At 48.6% G+C, this 25581-nt stretch overlaps 1 protein-coding gene across 2 annotated transcripts; it reads right to left on the bottom strand.

The window, feature by feature from the left end:
* Nucleotides 1–4819: 4819 nt before the first annotated feature.
* Nucleotides 4820–18859, bottom strand: LOC104519850 (calcium-binding protein 1). 2 transcript variants are annotated; one of them, XM_010169130.2, is made up of 7 exons: nt 18574–18618; nt 13682–13858; nt 9987–10017; nt 9164–9307; nt 7773–7882; nt 7219–7366; nt 4820–5404 (listed from the first exon to the last, which is right to left on the bottom strand). In XM_010169130.2, the coding sequence occupies exons 1-7, from the start codon at nt 18616–18618 to the stop codon at nt 5379–5381; spliced, it is 681 nt and encodes a 226-aa protein (XP_010167432.1). In that variant the 3' UTR covers nt 4820–5378. The 2 variants fall into 2 exon arrangements, with proteins under 2 accessions (XP_010167432.1, XP_010167433.1); XM_010169131.1 differs by lacking the exon at nt 13682–13858 and having other exon boundaries at nt 18574–18859.
* Nucleotides 18860–25581: the final 6722 nt, after the last annotated feature.

The raw sequence follows: 25581 nt of genomic DNA, 5'->3' as shown, positions 1-25581 counted from the left end.
CGATAAGAGGAAGGGGGGAGCTGCCCCTCACACTGCCAGCGAGCTTCCTCCCTGTGTTGCCTTTTACAGGAGGATGAAAGATCCTCGGTTTTGGGTTGTTTGGGGTTTTTTTCCCTGGAGGACCTTGGCGAGGTCTTGGCAGGGCTGGAGTGAGACATCACAGATGGAGATGGGGTGAGACTCACGACACAGTGGCGGTGAGCAAATAACTTAATGTTTGCCTCCGTGTTTGCCTTTCTGTCTGATCCTGGTGTTCCCCAAAGCTTCAAATGCCAGCCAAGCCTTGTGTCCACACTTCAGTCCCCAACTGCACTACCAGTGGCTGCTCCTAAGTCCCAAGGAGGTTTTATCAATTTAGGTTTTTCCATTATTAATTTGCCTTTAGAAATAAAGACTTAGAACTGATTGTGAATTAAATGGGCTCGTTGCTTTTGTAATGTACCTCAGAGGCCTCTTCAAAGGACACGGCCTTGGAGAAATTGAGTCAGTTTGGTGAGGGGAGAATAACCACCCAGCCCCTGCTCCCTAACCTGCCCAGCCCAGGCCGGAGCAGGCCCCAGAGCGTGTCCCTTCTGCTGTCACATCAGCTCCTGGGCTCATGGTATAACTGGGCCAGGGCAGACGTGGCACTGCAGTGTTCCCACACCAGCAATGCTGCTGGGAAGGGGTTCCTGAAACTGCAAGGTGGCTTAGGAAACTGCATCCAGAAAAGCAGCGTGAAACACGCACACTTAGCACCCCTCCAGATTAAGCCACGTCACGCTGGCTCCTGGCAAACTGTCTCAGCACTACAGACCCCAGCCCTGGCAGCATCTGGTGAAATCCAGACTAATCTCCCGTATCCCTGCTGTGTCTGTGACCTGTTGGGTGTCCCCCAAGTTCAAAGGAGAACAAGAAGCCATGGCCAGAACAATGCTGTCCAGTTGGCGAGGCCGAGGGAGGCCTCATTAGAGCTCATTTGTACTGATTACTGATGATCCTCCCTAATCTCTCAAGATTTCTCAGCTTAAACTGTGATGTGCTTGGGTCAGGAGTGCAAGTTCAAAGCATTTGTGTGTCACCAGGTTACTGCCATGAGCTGAAAGAGTGAAGTGAGAAGAGGGATGGTGTGACTCATTAGTGGGCCAAGGAGATGATAGGGTTGAGGTTACAATCAGCAATGTCTATGGGTGCAAATCCTCATATTTCCTCTCCTGGGACCTACCAGGGCAGCAAAGGTCCCACTGAGGGCCAGGCACAGCCCCCTGTGTGGCACAAGTGGGCTGAGGCAATTGGTCCGTGGGTCTGCAGGGCCCTCGCAGGGCTCACACACACACACGGGTGGCAGCAGGGCCCAAGCATTGCCTGGCTGAAGCCCTCGGTGAGCTGGAGAGTGTGAGGTTCATGGTTGGACCTTCGCTGTCTCGGTGGGCACAGGGGCCATCATGCAGCCAGTGACTGGAGCTTCACTACAAACCCAGCACCAAACTGCTCAGCCCAGAGCAAACGTGCCCGTGAGCAGGAATTCAGACATGAAGGGCTTTACTAGCTAACACTGAGGTATGACCAAGACGGGTTCCTCAGCTGAAGGGGCCTCTTTGGCCCTAGACGTGTACAAGAGCAGCTGGGAGTGAACCCAGCTCATCCTCTGCCTTGGGAGTGTCACCAGGGGCTTTTGTGGCTGTGCCAAGCCTGGGGTCCCTGTCGAGGGCTCCTGCACATCTCACAGTGAAATGTCAGCAACTTTTTCTTGAAAAGAGAAGAGTTTCCTTGAAAAGGAAGAGTTCCTCTCCTTCAACAGAGGGGAAAACCTCTCTTTCCCCTCCACCTGAGGACTCAGCCTTTTTAGAGGGCAAGACACTGAGCATTGCAACACCTCCTCTGCCTCCCAGTCAGAGTATCTTCTAATAACTAGTCTTGGTGATTATTTCCCAAGAATCAGCAGCCCATGATGAAGCAAGAGGGATTAACTAAGCAGCAGCGAGTGAGAAGGGACAGTGGCTGTGCTCATCCAGGTGCAGGGACTTGCCCTGGCTCATGGTCTGGCCACAGCTGCTGGCAGAGGATGGCAGATGTGCTGCAATGGCCTGTGTCCACGGTGTCCTACACTGCTGCTCCTCAATCACTGAATTGTTACCAACTACTTGATGCCAGCTTGTGCCCCAGATGTCAAAGGCTCTGTATCCTGTTACTAATCCACTGAGCCATCAGTCCCTTGATGCAGGCTGGATTTACACCAGTAACCTAAAAGTGAAAGGCTCAGGGCTGCCTTCTCAGTCCCTCAGTCTCTCCCTGTCCCCTGGCAGCTGTGCCAAAATGACTGTCTTGAATCAGCCCTGCCTGCTCTACAGCCCTGATCATTCACAAATGGTGTGGGGCACGTTTTTTGGGTATCAGCCATTTCCTGTAAAGGGAATGGAAAAAGGAAAAAAAAAATGGAAAAAGGAAAAAGGGATCAGGATTTGGGATGTCCAAAAAGATCAATCTGCGTGTCAGAAGCAGACCTCATGGTTAACAAGACATCTAAGAAGTCAGCGTGAGCCAGCCCCACTGCCTTGGCCAGCTCCTGAACCACATGGGGCTCAGATGTCCAGAGGGGACCAGCTCTGCCCTGCCATGTGGAGCTATTTGGAAACCTCCCTGGTACCAGATTGGAGATGAGAGCAAAGGATTATCTCTGGAATTAGATTATTTAGATTGGAGTTTTAATCTCTGACCTGTCTGCACAAGAAAACAGTAAAACTTCCTGGGATTACTTGGGGTTTGTTGTGCACGTAAAACCAGGCTTGCAGCAAGAGCTTCTGCTGGAAGGGAAAAAAAAATAATGCTTTGGAGGCCTGCCCTGTCTGACCTGTTCACTGTATCATGGTGAGACCTGGCAGAAAAGAGCCACAGATCACTTGGCAGAGACCCAGCTTTCCTCAGAAGTAGCTGTGGCTCCAGGACTGCCTCTGCAGTGTGTCCTGCAGCCACCCTTGCCCTAGCACTGGTGTCCCTGCAAACACAGCTCTGCCATGGTTCAAACGCAGGGACCTGCCCAAGTGAAAATGGCAGTGGTCCACAGAGAACATCCCCAGCCACCGTGATGCTGTGCTGTGGATCAGTGCAGCCTCTAGAAATGGGTTTACAACTCTAAATAAATTAAGCCCATGTCCTGCCATCTGCCACTGCGGGCAAAAGATGCAGCTGCCTGGTGCAGGACCCGGGAAGGAGCAGGCAGGGGCAGCCACCGTGCCTGTTGCCACTAACTGTCCATCGGGCTTGTGCAGGGTGGCTACAGCACAAGGCACGTGCCTCGAGTTGTCACCGGTCCCTGCGAGCAGGCACAGCCACTCTGCTGCATCCAGGCAGGCAGCACAGCTGTCCTCTTGCTCTGTGAACACACGCACGCTTCTTCCTCAACAGGCTCCACTGCGAGTGAAGCACCTTTGTGTACAAACACTCCCAATGGCCTGCACTGGTCTCTCCCTCCCCAGCATTATCCTAAATCCATAGATAACTTACCAGGACTCTGGACTCTGCCCAGTTTATCACACTCATCTCCTAAGCACAATACAGCTGCTGTACTGGTGAATACACAGATCTGTAAATATCCACTTTCCAATTTCTTGGCTCACACACACATTTCTAATACAGGACCAGCTCTATAGATAGACACACACAGTTTGCATACACCCACTTGCAAACAAACTCTTCTACTGCTGCACTCCCAGGTACCTACCTGCGCTCCTTGCTTGTATGCACACACACACACACACACACACACCCCTTTCCCAGTGCACACATCTGTGCAAGCACGAGCACACACACAGAAATACAAGGAGGAACACAGTTTTTCCATTGCTGGGATATCAGCCATCGCTGCAGCTATGCTGGTTGGCACAGCAACAGGAGAGCAGAAGAGAAAATCCTCTTTTGGGACATGGATTTGTGGACTCAGATTTTGAAAGGGAACCTGGGAAGTGAAAGATTTGAGATGGAGGAAGCAGGAGGATATTGGTTCCTAACCTCCCAGCTGGAGTAAGGGGGCAACCGAGAGGAAAACAGCTCCCAGTCTCACTGAGAAAACACACAGCAATGATGATGCCCTTTGAAGCCAAGCAGCAATTAGTCCTGGCAACTTGTGACTGAGCCTCTGCATAGAGAAAGGGGATAACTGCAGGTCTGGCAGAGTAGGGGAAGGGAGCTGGAGGCTGGGACCATCTGGGGGAAAGGAGAAGGAGGATGAGCATCTTATGTGTCTCGAAGCAACTGGTAGGGCCCAGAGGCTGCTCTCATCACCGCTGCAGACACGTGCAGCATTTTTGAGTGTGGGCAAGCTGGAGAGCAGGGTGCTGCCACGCAAGGAGGCTCCAGGCCAATCCCCAGCACCAGCAGTGTTACAGTTCAGCTCCCACAGCACAGCCCTCACTGTGCTTACGCTCACAGTTGTGTTTGAAAAGGCCTGAAAAGGGGGGTGTTTGGCGACTGCTGTCTATCCCCCTCCCACCCAGCTCCCCGCTGTGCCCTCCTATCGCTCCTTGCCTCGATGCCACAGGGGCTCTCAGCTGCCCCCTTGCAAGCCAGGGGGATGCAGAGGTGGGGCCCCTCCACACTGCCCTCACCTAGAGGCACCTCCAGGCCCCTCTGCTGTGAGAACAGGAGGGAGGGTAGAGCCCTGCCACAGGCTTAGTGGCCAGCAGTGACTCCCCTTCCCGCAGCAAAGACTTGCCTCTGGACCCCAGCGCAGATGCTGCAGCGTGCATCTGCCACAGCCCTTCTCCCCCAGCCAGCCACCACCTCTCACAGGGACATCCAGGCTCCACATCATTTCAACGTGCATATTTATCGCTTTTCCCCCGCAAGACATGTATTTGAATTTACTCTTGGTAAACATAACCACAGGAGATGCGAATATGTGCCGGGGAAGCATAAATAACTCCACACAGATAGACACACACAGACAGCAAACACAGACACAGTTCACCAAGGGAAACCAAGAAGTGCAGAGCACGCCCTGAGGCTGCCACCAGTCCCAATGGCTTTGCTCTCATCCACCCAGCCAAGAGGATCTCTCCTGCTCTTGCTTTGCAGCAGCTGGTGGGAGAATAAAGCTGGGGAGGAGGAGTCTAAAGTTGCAAATATCCCATGAAAGCATCATGGCAAGTTCTGGCTCTGCAGTTTCCTGCAATCATCTTCAAGGAATGGTTCCAGTTGTAGGAAGTTGCAAGTCTTTCACAGTGTGAAAGGGTGGAGGGGCATGGGGACCACTGTGAGGGAGGAGCAGCAGGTCATCTTGCAATGTCCCAATCGCAGCCAGCCGATAAACCTTCACATGGGAACATCGGGGCTAGATGCTCCATCTAGGTCCTCTTCTGCCCTCTCTAAGGTGCTGATTCTTCTTTAGCTGAAAAGTATCTTCAACGGGACATCATGCGAACAAACTCTGCAACCAACAAGAAAAGACAGACCTGAAGCAGGAGGCATCCATGGTCCCCAAGCCAGCTCTCATTCCCTGGATATAGCATGCAGCCAGGACGACAATGAGAGTCCACACACTGCCAGCAGGTCGGTCTGTGCCACTCTGAGACTGGCCCTGGAGAGCTCACACAAAATGGGCTTTAATCCTCGCATTAGATTTGGTGATATGATGCCACTAGCAGGTCGGTTCATTGCCTCAGGCTCCTTCCCAGCCACTGTACACTCTTGTTTGCGCAAGCAGCTCCTTGTGAGACACCACGGCAAGTGTTGTCTCCCTTCACTGTAACTTCAGAGAACCTTGATTTATAGTCTTGGGAACACAGCACGATTTCTTAGAAAGCCTGTCACTTCACAGAGACACCAGTGTGGGAAAGCACTAGTGTTTTGGTAAGTACCAGCATTTTTGTAGAGAAAAGTTTACTTTGATGGACTTCTTGTTTTTAAAGATACAGGTTAACTGTAAGGATACCCTGGATCTATTTCTTCACCACCCTGCAGCTTGTGAAGTCAATTACAATTGTTCAAATTGAGTGTAAATGACATCAAGTATAAATGTGTTTTCATTCTGCGCTTGAATTACTGAGGAACTAATAACTCTGCAAAGAGGAGGGCAGTGGAAATTACCCCCTTGACTTCTCCTTTTCCATTGATGGAGCCGTCCTTTGACAACTAAAGCAGTAACTCGCAGAGAAAATGATACAGGGATAGCATTTCATGTATTTTAGCTGTCTAACGTAATTTAGCTGTGGGAAACACGGAGAGCTACTGTCATGTCATCAGCCAGTGCATTACAACAACTGCCGCTACCAGATACTTTCTAGGGAGACACTTCTAGTTTTTCAGCATTTTCAAAGCCCTCAGAAGCTTCAGTAATCCTGAGGACTAAGACTCCTTGCCATGTTGGAGACCCAGGAATGCTTTTGCCTCTGAGCCAAAAAATTACATCAATTATATTTTAATTCTGTAGTGCTGTGCTTCACCCTTACTGCAAAGGGACGTCTGGATTTGCACTAGGAAAACAAACGCCTGCCATGCTCTCACACCTTCCAGCTCTTCTATCCACTTAGCTGTCTGATATCAATACCTTCCCCTGCCAGAAACCCTGAGCTCTATTAATATTGCTCCTGCCACGGCTATTGGCTAGGGATAGTAGCCTAACCACTCTTCTTTTTCCAAGTCCTTCTGGCATGAAAAGCGGGAGAAGAAATGAATTACCTCTAGGATTTAACGTGACACCTCTACATCAGATATCTGCAGTCCTAGTGAGCACAGCTGGCACCTGACCCTCTTCTGGCACAAAGGCACAGAAACAAATTCTCTATAAACCCAGATAACAAGGTGAGCCAGAGGAATGGCAGAGGTGCAAGGCATTCTCCAAACCAATCCAGCCTCCTCACATCTCTTGCAATGATTTAATAGAAAGGAAAATGCCCCATAATAAGAAGGCTGGAATAGCATGTGTGGACCAGAATCTGCTTCTCTGTGATAGGGTATATCTCTTACCATGCTAAAGTTATGGAGAGAAATCCAGTTGAAACTGAGATGCAGCAAGAGATGATACACAAATTAACACTTCAGCTGAGGAATTTCCTGTGTGGGCCAATATTCTCATTTTTTCTCAGCTGACTAGGGAAAAAACCCATGTCTTGTTTGCTTTTTTTCTCCATACTTCAGATACCTGGGCCCCGAGCATGCAATCTTCCCTTCCTCTTCCACCTCTGAGCTGAAACTCTGACTCATACCAGAGCAGATAGAGAGGGAGCGTTCATCCCTTCTCACCTTCAAAATCAACACGCCCATCTCCATTCAGATCCACGTCCCGGATGATCTCTTCAATATCCCGATGGCCCACCTGCTGCCCTAGAAGCTTCTTCATGGCTTCTCGCAGCTCACTGGTGCTGATCTCCCCATCACCATTGGTGTCAAACTGCAAGTACATGAAAAATACCAGCAGGGGAAATACAGTTAATGGAAACAGATCTTGCTCTGGACGGGATTTTGTATTGTCCTGCTTCTGAGTGCCCTATTTTTTCTGCATTCTTTTTGTGTCCCTCCTTTTCCTCCTTTGGGGGCCTTTTGGATCCAGTCTGTCTTTTCTCCTCAGAAACCCCTCATAACTGCTGCATCTGCACCAGCTTTCCTCTTCCTTGTCTCAAGGGTTCCCTTTCTTAGTGACTTTCTCTGCTCCTCCCTTGTTTCATGCCTGGCTTGTCTCTTTCTGTCTTCTACTGTGCTGCTCTCTCCTCCTGCTCTTCTCTTCCCCTGTGGGTCTTCTCTCTTTCCTGTCTCCTGTTGCTCACCTTTCTGGGGGCCACGCAGTAGGGAGCACTCACCTCTCTGAAGGCATCGCGGAGCTCTTTTACACCAATCATGTCTGCAGTTTCTGCTAGCAGCTTTGGTCCCATCAGCTCAACAAAATCTTCAAAATCCACATGGCCACCCACTTGGGACAAGATGAAAGATTGTGTGTAAGAACTCCATACATCAGCCAAGTCGAGCACTCACTTTGCACTTCTGTGTGCCCCAGAGACAGCTTGGTTCTCCAGGAAGCAAAGCACAGAAGTAGCAGGACAGTGGAAGGAAAAGCAGAGGCAGTTTTACACTGTCTTTGTATTTTCTGGATTGTGGGTAGGCAGAATGAGCCAAAGCCATTCTATCCTAAACTGCCATGGCCTGTCACATCCTTATGGCATCACACACCAGGTATTAGAGGCTTGACCATTCCAGTGCCTGTATCAACCCTCTGCTGCGTCTGTGCCAAAGGGTACGGCAAGGGCACAGCATGATGCTCGTGCCTGGCCTGGGCAGTGCCCTGCAGCAGTGGTGGAGTCTTGCTCTGTTAGCAGTGGCTAATGTATGTCCAACTGCTTATTCATTGTATTAGACCTTTTCCTTGTTTGTCCCCTACCTGAAAGCCAGCAGCAACACTCTCAAATTCCTAAGCACTTGTGTGCCAGGGTTATCAGCTGCTTTTGTGTGTGACTGGTTGCATATGTCACAACTCTTTTCCTTCCCTTGACCAAAATAACTTGTCCTTTTTACATCATCATGTCTCAGAAGTAACATGCACTAAATATCCTTTTTCCCACTTGTCTGAGGGTAACACCCTGCACTGCCACAGACAAGAGGCAACAAAAAATGATGGTGAAAGACAAGGGGCACAAACAGCTACAGTGGATCGGATGCGTTTGTTACATTTTTCCATGACTCCAGCAGATGCCCCCATGTGACACCGTCAGCACAGCTCACTCACAGCCCGTCCCCAGGCACACAGCACATCCACAAACACCCACTGCAGAGAGAACAGCCCATCCATCACCCACTCTGACCAAAGCATCCCCATCTTCCCAGGCTCCTTCTTCATTCTGGCACCATCTGACACCAGCTTCAATATGACAACACCCATAACCTGTTCACTGATGTCTAACTGCCCACACCAAGAGCAGTTTTACACCTGACAGCACAAGCACAAAGGACAACCCTTCTACACAGTCTTCCCATATAGCACAATCCACACAGTCCCTTCATCCGAGAAGCAAGAAACAAAGGCATCAACTGCTAGGGATCACAAATGAATGGGAGATGATAGGGAGCAAAAATGAGAGTGAAAAAAAGAGGGGAGAAAAAGAACTAAGGAAAAGAGAGAGCAGGAGACTGAGAGCCCGAGGCAGTGACGCAGGGCACAGCAGCAACAGGGAGGTACACCTGGGTGGATATTACTTACGGTTCATGTTGATCTGCTGGGAGAGCTCTATGAGCTCCATCTCAGTAGGCATGTAGCCCATGGTTCGCATGCAGTTCCCCAGGTCCCTGCAGTTAATAAACCCATCCTTGTCTTTATCAAACTCCTTAAAGGCTTCTCTTAATTCTGTGGGAGTGGATCCAAAAAAGAACAATATTGTCAGTGACAGCTTGAAATATCTTTTCCAAGAAACCTCCCCAGAATCAGCAGCACTTTATGAGGCCAGGCTCCCTAAGATACACTGCATTTTCACAGGAGATCTCCCTGCAATGATGCAACGACTGGAGCAACGCTAAGCTCTTCTATCAGCAGCACTGCTGACCCATTCCTTACAGGAAAGCCTGCTTGGACTGCAAGTGCCATGGACTGATTGCTCCTGAACTGCGCTCCCTAAAGAAACTGGAAGCAGTAAGTTTTTCCAACTTTTACCCCTGCACTATATTATACAGCACTTATTGTAGGGATTAGCAGGTAAAACAGCTTTCCTGGAGCCACACTATTGTACCATGCTCTACAAAACTTCCTGTGGCAGCTGGAGTGGACAGCAGTTTCCTGACCGCCAACATCCCATTACTTTACTCCCACCCTGAAGAAGCTGGAATAGATGCAAATTCCTTCACAGTCAGCACTCTTGCAGTGTTACATATTATTTCTTTTTGCTGGGGTTGCCAGGAGTTATTCCAGTAATCATCTCCCTTAGTTTGCCCCAAATTATTTTCCCCCATGGGGCCAACATGGAAAGGCCAGCCAGTAGGTTTTCCCTGGGCAGGGAGAAAGGTGACACAGAAAGAGCAACAAATTTTACCTTCAATTTCTTCTGGACGCAGTTCTCTATCCTGCAAAAAGAGAACATACTATGTTAAAACTTGCCACAAACAGTTTCAGAATAGCACTTATTGGTGCAAACAGTTCTGGGACAAGCCAGAAAGTGAGAGAAGAAACAAGAAGGTGATGACATGTTTAATACCATCTACCAAGCAAAGCTTCCCAGCTCTGCTCCCCAACGGGAGGGGTGTAAGCCTGCATTCTTCCCTGTGGAAGTCCCTCTCCCTCTCATCTGCTGGACAGAGGGGTGACAGGTGCTCCCCCAAAAGAGAAGAGACCTGGGCCAGCACAGCAATATGTGTGGCCTCCCCACCTGATGGTATTATGAGCACCTTCATGAAGCTCCTGCATCATTCCCCAGCAGCACATCCTGGAGCAGAGACTGGCCCTGCAGCAGTTATGATCTCCTCTGGAATTCTGATTGTATTTCCTATCGCAGCTCCCACTGAAACAGCCAGATCAAAACAGCTGGAAGCCATTCCTGTAACCAACAGGTCTATAGCATTGTCTGCTGGATCACTGCTTGATCCCTGTCCTTCTGGCAGGACAGGGACAGCCATGAGCTCTCTTTCAGCCAACACACCAGTGTCATCTCCTATAGTCCATCCCCACAAAAAGGAAGGAACTTGCCCCTTTCCCCCAGCCTCAACTCTACATACAATCATTTTGAAAACAGGCATGAAGGCAGACAGACAACATATACATCATCAAGGTCATCTACAAACAAAACAGGACAAGGATTCACCATGTTCAGGAAACACTGCAACTTCAAACATCCAATCTGAATTTCTTGGAAGGAGGGGGAGGATAAAAAGAGTATAGGAAAATTCCAACACTGCACCAGGACGAAGAGAAGAGCACGGAAATGCACTGCTTTCTGGTTTAAAAGCCCTTTCTAACTCCTCTCATGGCTCCCAGGCAAATCCAAAACATCTCGGAATTTGGAAACACAGAAACACAATGTTTTTTGTTGTCTCATTCTCAGCTTTTCCACTCAGCCATGGGGAGTTTCACCTTCCCTTCCAGGTGTCCTCCAGCCTCACCACACATCCCTGGAGACAGAGCCCTTGATCAGTTTGAGAAGGATGACCCTTTGCTGTTTAACCACAGGCTCCTCCAGAAACTCTAACGGCAGCTGCTCAGAGTGCACAGCAAACTAGGACACACACTGGTTGACGTCTGTGCACAAGTGGGCTGTGCCAGAGCAATGACCAGCTTGCCACTCATAACCTTCCCAGAGGCATCTCTGTGCTGGATGGAACTGTCGGAGCACGCTGGCTCTGCCGTTTCATCCTTCACAGACCTGGTATTTTCAAACATGTCATCCCATTTGTTCTGCTTTCATCAACACCAAGTAATAAAACAATTCAAACTCCTTAAACCGGATGCAGGAGACATTATTGCCCTCCTGCCTTAGATAAAATGGTAGATGAAAACCACCCATGATCAGTACCCACACCTCGTGCGCCTTGTTCCAGAGTTCACAAACGCTGATCCCCGGAGATAGCGCTGCGTGCCGACATCCGGCTGAGCGCGGCAGCAGAGGCAGAGGTGTGATCACCACCGCTACGGCGCGAAGGGTGCCGTGACTCACCCGCGGTAACCACCGCCTTGTGACAGTGGCTGGGGTAGGACCCAAGCCTTCCTCCAGCACAGCTGTCACAAGACCATCCTCTTCCTTGCTTTCTGAAGACCACATTGCAACCGACAGGAGTGACACATGTCACAAATGGGGGCTTCAGCACTGGCTCTAATTTTGCACACCAAGGCATTTGCGTTTGCAGGGCTCTGAGCACATCTTTGCACATGCAGATTCTACCATCAGAGAGCCACAGACTGCGAATGCAAAAGGAGGGGGAGGGTTTACATCCCTCCAAAAATCTGACTCAGGCGATAACTAACGTCATGAAGAGATTTTCTGTTTTAAATTTGAAAGAAGATCCCCTAAAATGATAAAGGAGGAAAACTGCTTGGGAAGAAATGGGCTGAATCATTCTAAAGCTTTTGGAGAACATATGGAAAAAGGAATAAAACTGTTGAGAGAGTTTAGATCCTAGATATGAGCAGAGGTGACCCTCAGAGAGTCCATTACATGTAATGGTCTTACCCTCCTTTATTTCTGTTCTATGCACAATAAATCCTGTTGGTCTAGAGAGTCAGTAAAAGTAAAGCTGTTTATCAAATGCACTTATTCTCCATCAGGGTAGTTAGAGACATCACTAATCCTATTTTGGAGACTTCTTAGGGTACTGTGAGTTTCCAGGGCCTAAGCAGCACGGATACCTGTCCAGCTGTGAGCTTTCCCCTAGGGAGCTGGACCTCTCCTATGACAGGTAGCTCTGTGCATGCCAGCAAGTGTGCTTCTGTGAGAATACTGTGTTTTGTGTTTTAGTGAAGTGGCACAAGGAATATGTGATCACTTAGGGGCTGAAGGTTGGGAAGAACAAAAGCTCTTTGATCAATAACGACAAATAACTCTTTTTTTGGATTGTTGGTTGAAAAAGAGGTTTCAGAAATCAAGATCTAGGTGTCTCCTACAGCTATAGATAACCATAACAATGCATGAGTAAGAGATTTCTTACAGAGGCAAGAAAGCTCTGACTCTCAGGTAACTGGGGTGAGCTTTGTCTCACTAAAAGAGTACGGAACACACTGGGTGAATATCTGACAATGCACATATTCACTCATACATATCTGTAAGAAGTGTGTTAATCATACGTTTGTGTATGTCTTTAAACTCATCTTATTGTAGGAAATGGATGTTTATGTGCAAAAATATGTTCTACTTCTTGTAAAGATCCAAAACTGGGGTGCATATTTATGTATATGTAACATGTCCAGGCATATACATTTGAATTGACATACAAACAGGTATTTTTATTGTTTGTATACAAATGCATACATTAGATGCACAGACACCTAATTACAAACAGGTGTGACTGAAGGGACAGATGTCTTTGCTATTTATCTCTGTGTGTGGGTAACAGCATTTGGGAGTCTGGCACTATTTGCAAATATGAGGAGAGAGTGATGTTCTTTGGTTTATTTGGCTGGGATTGCTGCAGTGTCAGGCTGTGTGTGATACTGTACAAGAGATTGTGTTTGGGTATCTGTGAGGAGGCAGATGCCTGCTTATTTCTGCCGGTACTAGTGTGCTCACTCTGAGCTGACAGGAACAGTATCAATAAGGACATCTCTGTGGGACAGCTTGTTCCCAATACAGATGCCGTGATTTGCATTTAAGTGGCTATTTAGGCCTTAAATGCTAATCTGAGCCTCGGGGAGCGACGTGGGGATGTCTTGCTGGAACAACAGCTTTGAACAGTGGACTCCTCCTGAGTCTATATGATTATGTAAGTCCTGAAGTCCTAAGTCCTTCTCCTGAGTCCACCTGATTATGCCTACTTGAGTATAGGCTTGGATCTACCTTCCATAGCTGCATTTTTAGAATCCTCCTTCCTTGGTGTTGGGGCACGGGGATATCTCTGCACATCCTTTGGGTTAGACATTTGCCTGTGATTGTATTTGCACTTGGAGCTGGAGCTGGGATGCTCGAGACCCAGGGCTGGGTGTTACAGAGCTCCACGCAGACGGAGGATGCGGGCAGCTCTGCATCCCAGCTCGCATCCACGTGGCTTTGTGCGTGTTTCGCCCGGCTGGGTGTAACTTACGTACAGGCTGCCTGTTTTCTGCGAAGCCCTTCCTCAGGAAGATGCATGCTGGCCCCAGCAGGTTGTGCATGACGGCGCAGTTCTGGGCCAGCACCATGAGTGGACCCTGGTACTCGCAAGCCGACGGCCCCTCTTCGCTCGTCTGGACAGCCTTATAGCTCGTCTTCTCCTCATGGCGGATCTTCCCAGCCAACCAGCAGCAAGCAAACAACACAACAGAGGATGTTACCTCCCCATCTCGCCCAGCCTTTCCTCTGAAGTTTTACTGAACCGCCTCGCAGAGACATTATTGCTACATTTCCTTCATCTGGTCCATGCTGCGTCCCCCCCCACTGGTCTATTAGGATGTGAACAGAAGCAGTAAGTCCAGGAGTTCACTTTCAAAAGCTGATAGAAGTACAACCAACCAGAAGAATTTTGCTTTGAAATGACATCAGACTCTCAGCACTGCTCACATCTACCCAGACACAGCCCAAAGGGCCACGCTCCCACTATCAGCCCCAGAGTTAACAATCCCTTCAATGAGCTGCACAGGACAAAAACACCCCAACCTAACAGTGCATGTGCCAGCCTGTGCCCAGGGTGAAGCTGCTGGCAGAGCTATATCAGCCAGGGTGTCCCGGGAGACCAGGCAGAGCCGGCACAAAGACCCCGCATTGGGCTCCGCATTACATTTCAGCAACACAGCATCACACTCTTTATAATATTATTAGAAGGCCATTTACAGCATCAGGCGGCTCTGCCAACTGCAGGCTCACGCTCCTTGTGTCACTGCTAATTAGTTACATCCTCAGGGTCTCAGGCAGTTACTGCACTGGCCTCTCCTAATCGCTGACAGTCCCAAAGTGGAGATCAGGCACGGGCACAGCATTTTTGTCTGTTTGCATTTGCACGTTTTCCTAAGCGTACACGTCCTGCTAAGCAAGGGCTCCAGAACAGAATCCAGCACTGGATTTTATAAGGAGGCACTGCTTTCCTTTTATAGAAATGCATTTCCCTGGCTCTGCAAGAAAACTCTTATCCCGATATTCCCATGCAGCTATAAAAAGCCAGCACAACCCACAGGACCCTGGGTTTTATAGAATAAACATTAATCATACATCAGATTCCTCTCCAGGAATGATTCTACTTTTACAGCCGGTGCTCCCAGGGGTGATCAGAGAAGCTCTGTCAATTGTCATTGTCTCTATTAACTCTTTCCTTAAAGCCTGAGGTGCTTTTTCAGGCTAAAAGACCAGATACACACACACACTCTGTTCACACTTGTCCGAGTCTATTGTATCTCCTCGCTGTTTCTGCCATGTGCTATTATATTGCACACACGGGTTGCAGTTTGCATTTTTGTACACAGTCTTACACCAATCTGCTCATGTATAATGTCATGTGAATATCGAGCATCAAACCAAAAACAACTCAAAAAGCCATGGAGAAAGAAAATGATGAAGCAGAAAAGCATTTTTGTTGCAGTCATGGATGAGGAAGAAATCTGCCTCTGATTAAACCTGACACATCGGACACTTGCCCTTAAAAACCTGACAGATGAGCATCCATCCACAAATGGCATATTCCTAGCTCAGCTAAATGTCAAGGCATCTGTGTTGAACTGCACAGCTTTGTGATATCAGGGCAATGTATTTTCAAAACTATCAGCTTTATTTCCTGGCACATTTTCCAGTTTAATATACCAAATAATATGAATCACTTAAAATAGCCCACATTGGTTCTGTGTTTAATTTCAGTGAAGCCAGGTGAAAGGCCAAGGGCTCCACAGCCCCTAATCCTTGTCTGTAGACCCTTCCAGTCAATAGAGTTTATGACCAAGCCACGGAGCAGTGCCACAGAACAGTCACCCCATTATTTTCCTGTGTGGATAGAGATTGCCAGATGAAACAGTTGCCAAGAGTCACCAAGGATCCTGACCAGACAACCCAACACAGTGCCAGGACAAGGTGCACGTCTTAGGAAGACCCCCGGACAGGGTGTGATAGTTTAACTATCCCAGCAAAAACCAGGACACGGGGGATCCCTGCCCAGCTCTTCCACTGCAGGCAGGATTTATGGCATTTGATGTTCCCTCTGCCAGCAGCCCCCCAGGCTTCCCCTGACAGTATCTCCACAAATTCCCTTCACCATGTTCTTCCTCCACCCTGGCAGAGGCAGAGAGGGAGCTGTGATATGGGTACAGGGCAAAGCAGCAGCTGCCGCTCCTTACAGGGGAAACAGCAGCGCACACAAGAAAAATGCAAGGACAGGACTGGGGAGCTCAGACTTCCCCTGTCCCTTCCCCAAGCAAATGACCACCACCTTTCCAGGCTGAGTCCAGCCCTTGGCTGTGTCAGACCAGCAGATTGTGGAAAGGGAACAGACCTGGCTGATTTAGAGATGGCTGTAGTGATGGTGAAGGGTGGCAAAGCTTTCCCTTTCTTCACAGCAGAAGCATAAAAAGATTCACCTCATTTTCCTGCCTGTGTGTCAGAGGGACTGTGCAGAGCAGCAGCCCAGAGGGGCCTCTTCATCCCGACTGCAAAGCCTCTCAGAGGGAAAGGCAGCCAGGCTGGCTGCTGGGATCACCGGGGGGGACACTGTGACAGTGGGAAAGTGAAGCTGCCAACAACAGACATTGTGGTGACAAAGGCTCAGCATTGCCACCAGAACAGGTAAGGTACCCCTGTGTCAGCCAGTCCCAGACCAAGCTAGCCGGTGCCTGGGAGTGACTCCCAAATTTCGGGTTGAAATCATGCATTCAAGAGATCAGCCTGTCACTCAAGAGCAGCTTTCACACACGTTGCCTGCAGTCCCTCCTCTTTGCCATTTCAGCAAAATGTAAAGTATGAGAAAAAAGACCAGGACAATAAAACAGCCAAGCAAAGTTGTGCAATGTCAAGACTGATCTGCAAAGTCTCCACTATAATCATGTGTGTCATGATCAAAAGAACGACAGAGCCCCAGGACCTGTCAGGATGAGTGCCCGAGGCCTTAAACGATGGCTAGCTGGAGCAACGTCTGAGAAATTCTCTGATTCAGCTTTGCAACTTTCTCTCTTTAGTCCTGCCATCCCAGGCCTTCTAACAAGGCACAAAGTGCATTATTTGAAGTAGTTTTTAGGAATGAAAGCATAAATTACCTAAAAGACTGATGACACAGAGCTTATAAATTCTTGAAACCATTTTGATTCAAGCTGCCTGGCCACACATCAGAGTTTAATTGCAATCACCTTGATAATGTTGAGCGTAGCTGCAGCCAACTTCTTTCAGTGCAAGTTGGAGGCGACCTACAAGCAACCAAGTTGGTTTTTCATATGTGCAACATTTGGGTAAACCTCAACTACTTCTGCCTCTCCCTGAAGGTTGCCCTGACCTAGGGACTGGTCTCAGCACTGCCTAACTGCTTGGTGATGAATTCCCTCCTCGCCTATCCCAGCTCCCCCACAGCAGCACTCTGCCATTCCTGGCTTTGTTTACAGCAGCCAAGATAACAAACAAACTATGTTTCTACACAGAAGAGGCAAATCTTCAGCCAGAAGAAACTCTCTGCTAGGGAGGTCCTCTCCCCAACAGCTCCCTCCCAGAGGAGCTTTCCTGGGTGGCAAGGTCTCCGGGGTGGAGCATCCTGATGGCAGTGGCATTTCACTGTTGACAAGGTCTCCACAGAGGCAGCTCCTCATTGCAATACTTCGTATGCTTAGAATAACTTTTTCATTTATGAGGAGTGACTTGCACAGCTTTTGGCTGAGTTATTAGATGTGCAGTGAGAACTGTGCAGCTGACAGGTACACAGTGCTGCAAGACCTTCCTCAGTCAAACAAGAAATATTTCTGGGGCACATCATTCCCATTTCAATCTAGTCCCTAACAGCGAATCGTTCCTGAATCTAATTCATCCCGAGACCACTGCAAAACCTCAGCGCAGCGCAGACCGCGGGTTGAAGCCTAACAGATACACATGGCAGCTCGCAGATGAAGTCCAGCTGGGCCCAGGCACGTAGACACACGGGCTGTGCTGACATGCGACATGATGCATGAGCATGCAGCCAGGGCCCAGTGTCTCCACTCATGAACAGAGGCATGGATAAACAGACCACAGAGAAAAACGTGCTTCTGTACCCAAACACACACCAACAAAACTAGATGTGTGCACACGCAAGGATGGAAACACATAAAAACACACGCATGTCTGTGTACAGATTTCTGTGAGGACATCCACTACAGATACACACACACAGCAGCACACAAGCAGGGATACGTGTGTGACGCACACAAATTCCCCGTTGTACACTCACAGCAAACACTGCACACCTGCTCATGTACCTCAGGATGTGGACGTAGACACAAAGAGCTAAGGACACACACGTACTTCAGACGGGCTCATTAGGTGTGCACATGCTTACACATGGACAGGAACACGCACAGACACACGCCCATTCACATGTACATGAATCTGTGTCCCTGCAGAAGCAACACACATGACCAGACTCATGCAGATACCTCTCGAGTGAAGCACACGCACACATCAGATCACACACATACACTCACACACACACACACACATGGAGATGCCCAGACAGAAGATGTGTGCCAGCACACTGCGCACACCAACAAGCACAAGCTGGCAGGTACCCAGAGGACAGTTACACACACACACAGCGCAGGACACAAGCCTCCTCATGTGCGTGTGTAAACACACACTGATTTACACACGCTATGGCTCTCAGCATCCTGGGCTCCTAACGGCTGCACTCGCATCAGCAGCTCTTACAAAAAAAGTCTGGTGAAGAGAGTTAAACCCTTCATACACATCTCTGTTTCTCCCACCTCCCATTCCCATCTGCCCACAACGTCACCCATCCCAAGCAGCAGGGCTGGAAAGGCACAATGCACTTTGATTCAGGGAAACATACCTTTTTTGAGAGGTTTCTCAGTGGAGACTTCACACAGTTGCCCATAATATGTTGAGTCTGCCTTTCCGGTGGACTTGGTTATAAAGGAACTGAAGCAATTGATCCCATTAAAGGAATTCCTTGGGAGCAAAGCAATAAAGGCAGCGCCAGGCAAATCCAAACAGCTACTGGCTGCTGGGGCTTCCCTCTTCAGGGAGCTTTTTCTCTCTCTGCCTCCCTCTCTCCGTGTTTTTACTTTATGTTCACTTTCTTGAAGAGATGAAGCAGGAAGGAGAGGGAGGGGAGAGAAACAGACAGAAAGAGAGGGAGAGAGAGAGAGTGAGAAGGGGAGAGAGAGGGAGGCGGATGTATAATCTACATCAGATTAATGTTCAAATCCCTCCCACCCCCCTCAATCTGCAGGCAAGATTGTTTCACTCATGGGAGAGGGCTGATTCAGGGAAAATTAAAACAGAGAGGCACCACAAGAAGTTATTTCGGTGATGAGTTCAGTGAATCCAGCTAGTTTGAGTCCACACAGCCTCTGAACATCGCATCCCTACCCGCCCCCCCTTCTAACTCCTCTCGGCTTTTCAATCACCAGAGAGCTAGGCTGGCCAGAAGGCAATCCACTTAGGGGCTTGGAGCAGAGTCCAGAGCTCGTTTCAGAGCCGAAATGGACCATTTATCTGGGTGGGACCTGTTTCAGCTCATAAATAACAGCAGACCTAGAAGTCCCTCATTTTTTTCCTGCCACAGTGGAAGCAACCCCGGAGGCAGCAGACCAGGGACCCTACAGCACTCTCAGCCCCAGGACAGTAATTTTTAACCGCAAGGGAGAGACCTTGAGCCAGTCTTGCTGTAAAGTTTTTCCAGCTTTCTGCAAGTAAAAATCAAGTGGTGGTTTACCTGCACAAGTCTGCAAAGATGGGCTCACACTTGAATCCTAAATCTGAACAGCCCCAGGCTAGATAATGTGAAGCAAAGAATGTGGAGGTCAGATCCATCCATTCCATTTCCAAGCATCCAAGACCAGAATAAGTAAGAGGCTCCTAAACCTAGAGCCAGCTCTGAACTCTGGACTTCAGGCCTGTTGTGGTAGCAGAATAACCTCTAAGAGAAAAGGGATGACTCCCCAACATATTTTCCTCTGATCTCAGGCTGAGCATAAGAGCATTCAGTCTGAAAAGAGATTTAAATTTCATTAAAAACTCACCATCACACCCAGGCAACAGGATCTGAAGAGGATAGTGGATGCACCCTTAGCTATGAAGCAACCACAGCTGCAGCTGCACAGTGAGAAGAAGCCATGGCATGAAGAGCTAACTCCAAGAACTGTGAAGACCAAGATGACACTGATCCTACACCCTGACTATGCAGCAGGGTGGCTGGACACTCAGGTGTTCAGCTTAAAGATTTCACAACTTTCTTTGTGAGTGTGGTTGCAAACAGAAGACTCTTCAAAGACCTAAACCATGGGCTTAGTACTTTCACCACATTTTTTGTGCAGGAGCCAAGGACTCACTCTTCTGGCAACTCTAGGGCTATAGGACAGAGAAGGATGAACTATCAATGTCACAACAAAGTAGGGATTTCTCTGCTTCCACCCTGATGGTGCCATGGCAAATTAAGTATGATTGGAAGGTGAATCAACAGTTGCTTTAGAGCTTATAGGCTTCTTCCACCTGAGGAGATAAGTTTAGGAGTCCAGCCATGACAAGAGTCAACAGCTTTTCCAGTTCCAGTCACAGCCAGAAGTGCATGGCCACGTGGGATGGTGTTTCTTGCTCTTCCTTGTACTAACCACTTCCCAAGGGTGAAGATAGTGAAACAGCCTCCTCTCAGATACCCTCAATGCCTTCTTCACTGCATGGCCTGGGAAGGAACTGCACAAAGGTCCACAGGCCCTCCAAAGCAAGAAGCTGCAGTAGCAGATACTGGAAGACACCGCTTGCACCCAGGCAGACTGAGAGAGGGACAGAGGGGATGGGGAAGCTCTGGTCTGGAAGATCTCTGTAGCAGAGCTCACCCATGGTAGGCTGGGAAGCGAAACTGTTCCTAAGCTGGGCCTGTCTCCTGCTGTCACAGTTAGAAGACTCCTCACACTGGGGAAATATACAGTCACTCCTTGGGTACTGTGCCAGCCCTGGGCCTTGCAACGGGGGACTTTGCAGAAGGATCCTGAAACTCCCAGCTCCTCTCAAGGCTGCCATCTTTAGCTCTATTTCTCTTTCCCCTCGTAAAGGAGCTAATGGGAGACTGATCTGCCCTCAGCCAAAGTGCTGGTCATTAATAATATCCTCTGTCAGCTGGAGACATTCCCCAGGCTCCTTGTTTATTGACGAAGTGCTTGTCTCCCTTGAGCAGAAGCTGCCACACAGCGAGCAAGGCGCCCAGGCTCCTTCCCGAGACAAACGACTTCAATTCCAGAGCAGAGAGGAGAGAGAATCGCCTCCCTGCTGCTAATGAATCTCCCCCTGACAGGCAGCATGGAGGCCAGGAACACCCTGCAACTGAGGAGTACCTGTCTCTCACATCCTCCTGGAGAGAGGGAGTGGAGCAAGGTGTCTCTTGCCAGGAGAATCCATCACAGCCCCCAGCTGCCACAGGACAGCTCTGGATGACAGCCGTTCAGCATGTCTTACAGAGCCCTAAAAGCCTCTCAGCAAAAGTTGAGATGGTCACCCTCCAAATATTGGCTTGTATCAGAGCATTGGGAGCCAGCCACCATGGCACGCTGCCGCGTTTGCCTGCTCTCCTGCTTTCCTTCCCTGCAGGTTTAGGCAGCTGTGGGAAAGGTGCAGGGCAGAGTGAGAGGGCTGGGACCTGCTGCCAGGCTTGGCAGTGAGTTTGCAATCCAGGAAGGGAAGAGGTGGTGGGAGCCTGCCTGCACCAGGTTTGCAGCACAGTCACAGTCCTCTGACTCTGCAAGGACTCTGGCAGAGCTGCAAGGGGCCCAAGAGATGCAATCGTAAACAATTTTCTTATCTCCTTATTTATCCTGAATCTCTTAAAAGCAATTGGGCAGCACATCACAATCTAGCAGACAGACCCTGTTGACCTCTGAGGAGGAAAATCACTCTCTACATTGGGATTTTGTTCCCATCACCACCATGGGCAGCTTAGAGATAGGCAGGAAAGTGGAGCTGGCAGAAAGGTCACTAGAAGATTAGGTTAGAAGGAACATATTTCCTCCCTTCCTCCAACCGAGGCTGCTGTAAGAGAACAGGATGCTGAGAATAAGTGTGTCAAAAACATTTGTGTGTAGGTGCTGATCTGTGGGTATGCCTATATCTGGGGTAGTCAGTGTGCGTGTGGGAGGGCTGCACATGCATGTATACTGGTTTTCCCACACTGTTCTTTGTCGCAATCACACTGTTCTTTTAAGGTCTGGGGCTCTGTTGTAAACTTTCTAAAAATCAGTAGGAACTTTGCGAAATGCGAGTCTTGTCTATACACCTGCATCCCCACCGCTCCCCCGAGGCTGAAGGTAGAGAGCAGAGACCTCAGTGGATGTGGTTTGGCACAGGAGCGAGGTCTCAGCTCATGGGAAAGCGTTTGGCACATTGACTAACCTGAGCACAGAGCAGGGAGGAGGCTGGGTGACTTGGCATTGAACAGGGAGTGATTTAGGTGCTTTCATATGTCTGGACTCTTTAAAAAGCAGCAGTCCTGTGCTTCAGCTGGCACCTTTGGCAGAAATGCTCATTCCGTAGGAAAATGTTGGATCCCACCATAGCTAATCACTTGGTAGCTGCCAGAAACTTTATCCAGTGGCAGCAAATATCCAATAGCAACAACAGAAAGAACAAAAGTCAATCCAAAACTTGAGATTGCTTATCAGACTGTAGCTTTGCTTGGGAAAAATTTCCAGTGGAGGGTATGGATTTGTCCAGGGAGACTGTTTGGATGCCAGGCCTGTAACCGTGCATGGTCTGTCACCTGCTGGAACATTAGAGCAGATGGCTGTTCTCAACACAATGCAAACACTGCAACAAGGCAATGTCAGTAGGTAGCAGGGTTAATCTCCGAGGGGAGTATATAGTAAATCAGGGAAAACTCATTCCTGGCATCTTTTCACTGAAGTCCAGGGTTTTACACGAGAGCCCATTGCACATTTCAAAGATTTAGTATTTTAAAATACGCCACCTTATTTAATTTATCCTAACAGGGCAAGAATTTTTGGTCTATTTTTTCCTATCACAGAGTGGATAGTGCACACGTTGATTAGTAGCTTTCAAATCTGCTCCCAACCACCCTTTAGCTGGTGGCTATAGATTTGTATTTTACAAGAAACAACCCAGTCTTGTTTACTGGCTGACCTCAGACAAGCCTAAGCATTTGGAATCATTAACATCTTCCCATTGCCAATGCTGTTGAGGGCCTCGTGTCAAAGCTCCTGACCGCTGGAACATGCACTGGCACTCTGAACTTCTGCAACTGGCTTCCCTCTCTTCTTCTGCGTCAGGCTCCTGAGTGCTTTTGCTGCACATCAAGCTGTGTCTTCTAACCTTGAATGAACCTGGGATGGTTCCATATGGACAAGTACAAGTCCATCTCAAGGGGAGGTCCCAGAAGGTATTGATGGATGCACTCCAGATCTTCCTCTGGGAGGAGGAATATTTCTACACAGAGTTTGTGAACTTTCTTTGCTGTCAGCTGTTCCAGGAAGAAAGTGTTGCTGACTCATGCTCTGCATAATATTCTACTCTGTTAGAGCAATTGGATCATATTCAATCACAAACAACAGAAAGGTTATTAAAAAGACCAAGGATATTTTCCATCCCTCTCAAGGTAACAAAGCCTAGACTGTCAACTTCTGTTTAGAACAGCTTTGTCTGTAATTAGCTTGCTTTATTCTGCGTTAGAGGAAGACAGATGGGAACGTGCCATCTCTTGACACCTTCCATGCAGATCTGGTCCATGTATTTTGCACTAGCCCAAATTCCAAGTCCCTGTGCAGGAGATGTTCTGGCCAGAGCACAACGTGTTGTGGATATTTTCTGCTTTCAAGATCATCAATGGGCTACAAAAAGACAAGTACAAGCTTGACAGCCACTGAGACAATCTGTCTTGTATACACAGTACAAAGATTGTTTAAAATGATTGTTTAAGTGGTCCCTTTCCTCTGCTCGGGAATATGAGAATCGTGAATCACTCTCTGTCTGTCTGGGACTGCTGCAAGAGTAGCTAATTCTGTCCTGGCTCCCTCACCTCTTTCCAAGTAAAAGGGACAGGGGGTCAGTATTGGGCTGGCACACTGAGGTGCTACAGAAAGCGTGGATGGTAATTAGGTGAGCACAGGTAATTAGGTGAGCACAGGGAACCAGTACTAACCCAATCCTGCAAACCAACCCTGCAGCATTACACAAGGTACACCACCATAAAACCAAGCTCTGCCTCACTTCTATATCGAGTCAGGACCTGACAGCACCTTTAGAAGGATCAAACCACGTACCCCAGTGTGAGATCTCTGGCTATATCTCAACACAGCTGGTCACAAGCTACCTAAACCCTTTTTGCATTATTTCAGCAGAATGCAGGGGGGTTGCTGACGGTTTTCTACTTCCTGCCTTCAGCCGTTGTGACATGATGCCTCACAACGTTACATGGTTGCCTGTTTCCTTCCAAGAACAGAGAATGTATTTCATCTGTGTGGGATGAAGCAATGCTAGATATTCTTTCCAAAAATGGTTGCAAGGTGCAAAGTACTCTAGGAGAGGAATGGGTGGAAGAAATATTAGAACATTGCTAATGACTTCAGGCATAGATAGTATTGAGTTCATGGTCTTACGCTGGGGCAGAAAGCTACTAAAAAACTGAGTATGAGCATACAAGCCAAGACAGGTGTGTCTTTATTTCTAAGCAGGGCTTTTGATTGAAATTGGAGGATTACTCAAGTTCATGGGCACTGCTGTTGCTCTCTAAGGTCACAGGAATGTCACAGGATTATTGAAAGGGAGCCCAAAGTTAGCTAGGCATCTTTGACTGGATGCACACCATATAGCTGCTTGTTATTGGAAATCAATAGCACTCATGGGCTCATCAGGGACAAACAGTTAGTGAAGCTGCCATGCTACAAAGAACCACAGCTAATTCAGCTGACAAACCTACAGCTCAGACACTACATCTAAAGCTAAACCCCTCCCTGACACTTTGTTCAAACCCAATATTGCATGAAACAAAAATCAAGGCAGTATAGGTTGATGGAATACACAGTGGACTAACTTAAATGATAATTAATTTATTGTTGAAAGATTTTCTTCTCTCAAAAGATAAGCTGAATCTAACCAGAAGGTTTGTGTATTTCAGTGCATTAGATCATGCTGCTGTATATTTCATGAACGGAATATTTAATGAATGTTCTTTTAGCTTGATTTCATTTTGATGTCTTTCCATATCCTTTTAAACCAGATTTGTTTAAAAAATAAATCACTGACAAAGATTAATGTTTGCTGGCAGACCCACTGCAGGCAGGAAGCTTATCCATTGCCCCTCAGTGATTCTGTGCGTCTGGCTCCCATCCCTCAAGCTCTTTACAAGCAATAAATGTGATAAATTTTTCTCCAGGCTGAGCAAGGGGGGAGCTGAGTGGATGTGCTCAAGTGGAACAATGTTTTTCTGTGTCTGCTACATAGAGAAAACACACAAGACGTACCTTGGAAGGTATAGCAGGTGTCAGCAGCAGGGACGTACCCGTACCCGGGTTGTTTTAAGCACGGGAATGAACACACACGTACAGAGGTGGTTGCAGAGTGACACGGAAGGTTTGGCGGAGGCTGGACGCGCACCGGCTGTGTGTGCACACACAAGGCGCTCACAGGAAGGCTCTTTATGTCAGGCTACACGCGCGGACACGGCCTGTCCCAACACTTGCGGGGATGGAAGCACGGGGGCCGGACGAGCCCCACGCAGGTACCCGGACCCCTGCAAAGAGGTGCCCGGTGGTCAGCGGGACGCCCGGACCGGCTCTCGCCTACATCACGGGAACCACGGGGCTCTCCCCGGCTCTGACACACGCACCGGGCG

The sequence above is a fragment of the Antrostomus carolinensis genome, unplaced genomic scaffold (genome assembly GCF_000700745.2).
Source record: "Antrostomus carolinensis isolate BGI_N321 unplaced genomic scaffold, ASM70074v2 scaffold36195, whole genome shotgun sequence".
In the NCBI taxonomy this organism is placed as follows: domain Eukaryota; kingdom Metazoa; phylum Chordata; class Aves; order Caprimulgiformes; family Caprimulgidae; genus Antrostomus; species Antrostomus carolinensis.
The sequence above is the reverse complement of the archived record's forward strand: the minus strand, read 5'-3'. Positions and strand labels throughout refer to the sequence as shown.

What these genes read in the sequence shown, in the direction of transcription:
- LOC104519850 (XM_010169130.2), bottom strand. Translation starts at nt 18,618, where the DNA reads ATGGGCAACTGTGTGAAGTCTCCACTGAGAAACCTCTCAAAAAAG. An exon ending in GCGTCCAGAAGAAATTGAAG is followed by an intron (nt 9,308 to 9,986) that starts GTAAAATTTGTT and finishes CCACTCCCACAG; the next exon opens with AATTAAGAGAAGCCTTTAAG. An exon ending in CCAGCAGATCAACATGAACC is followed by an intron (nt 7,883 to 9,163) that starts GTAAGTAATATC and finishes TCTTGTCCCAAG; the next exon opens with TGGGTGGCCATGTGGATTTT.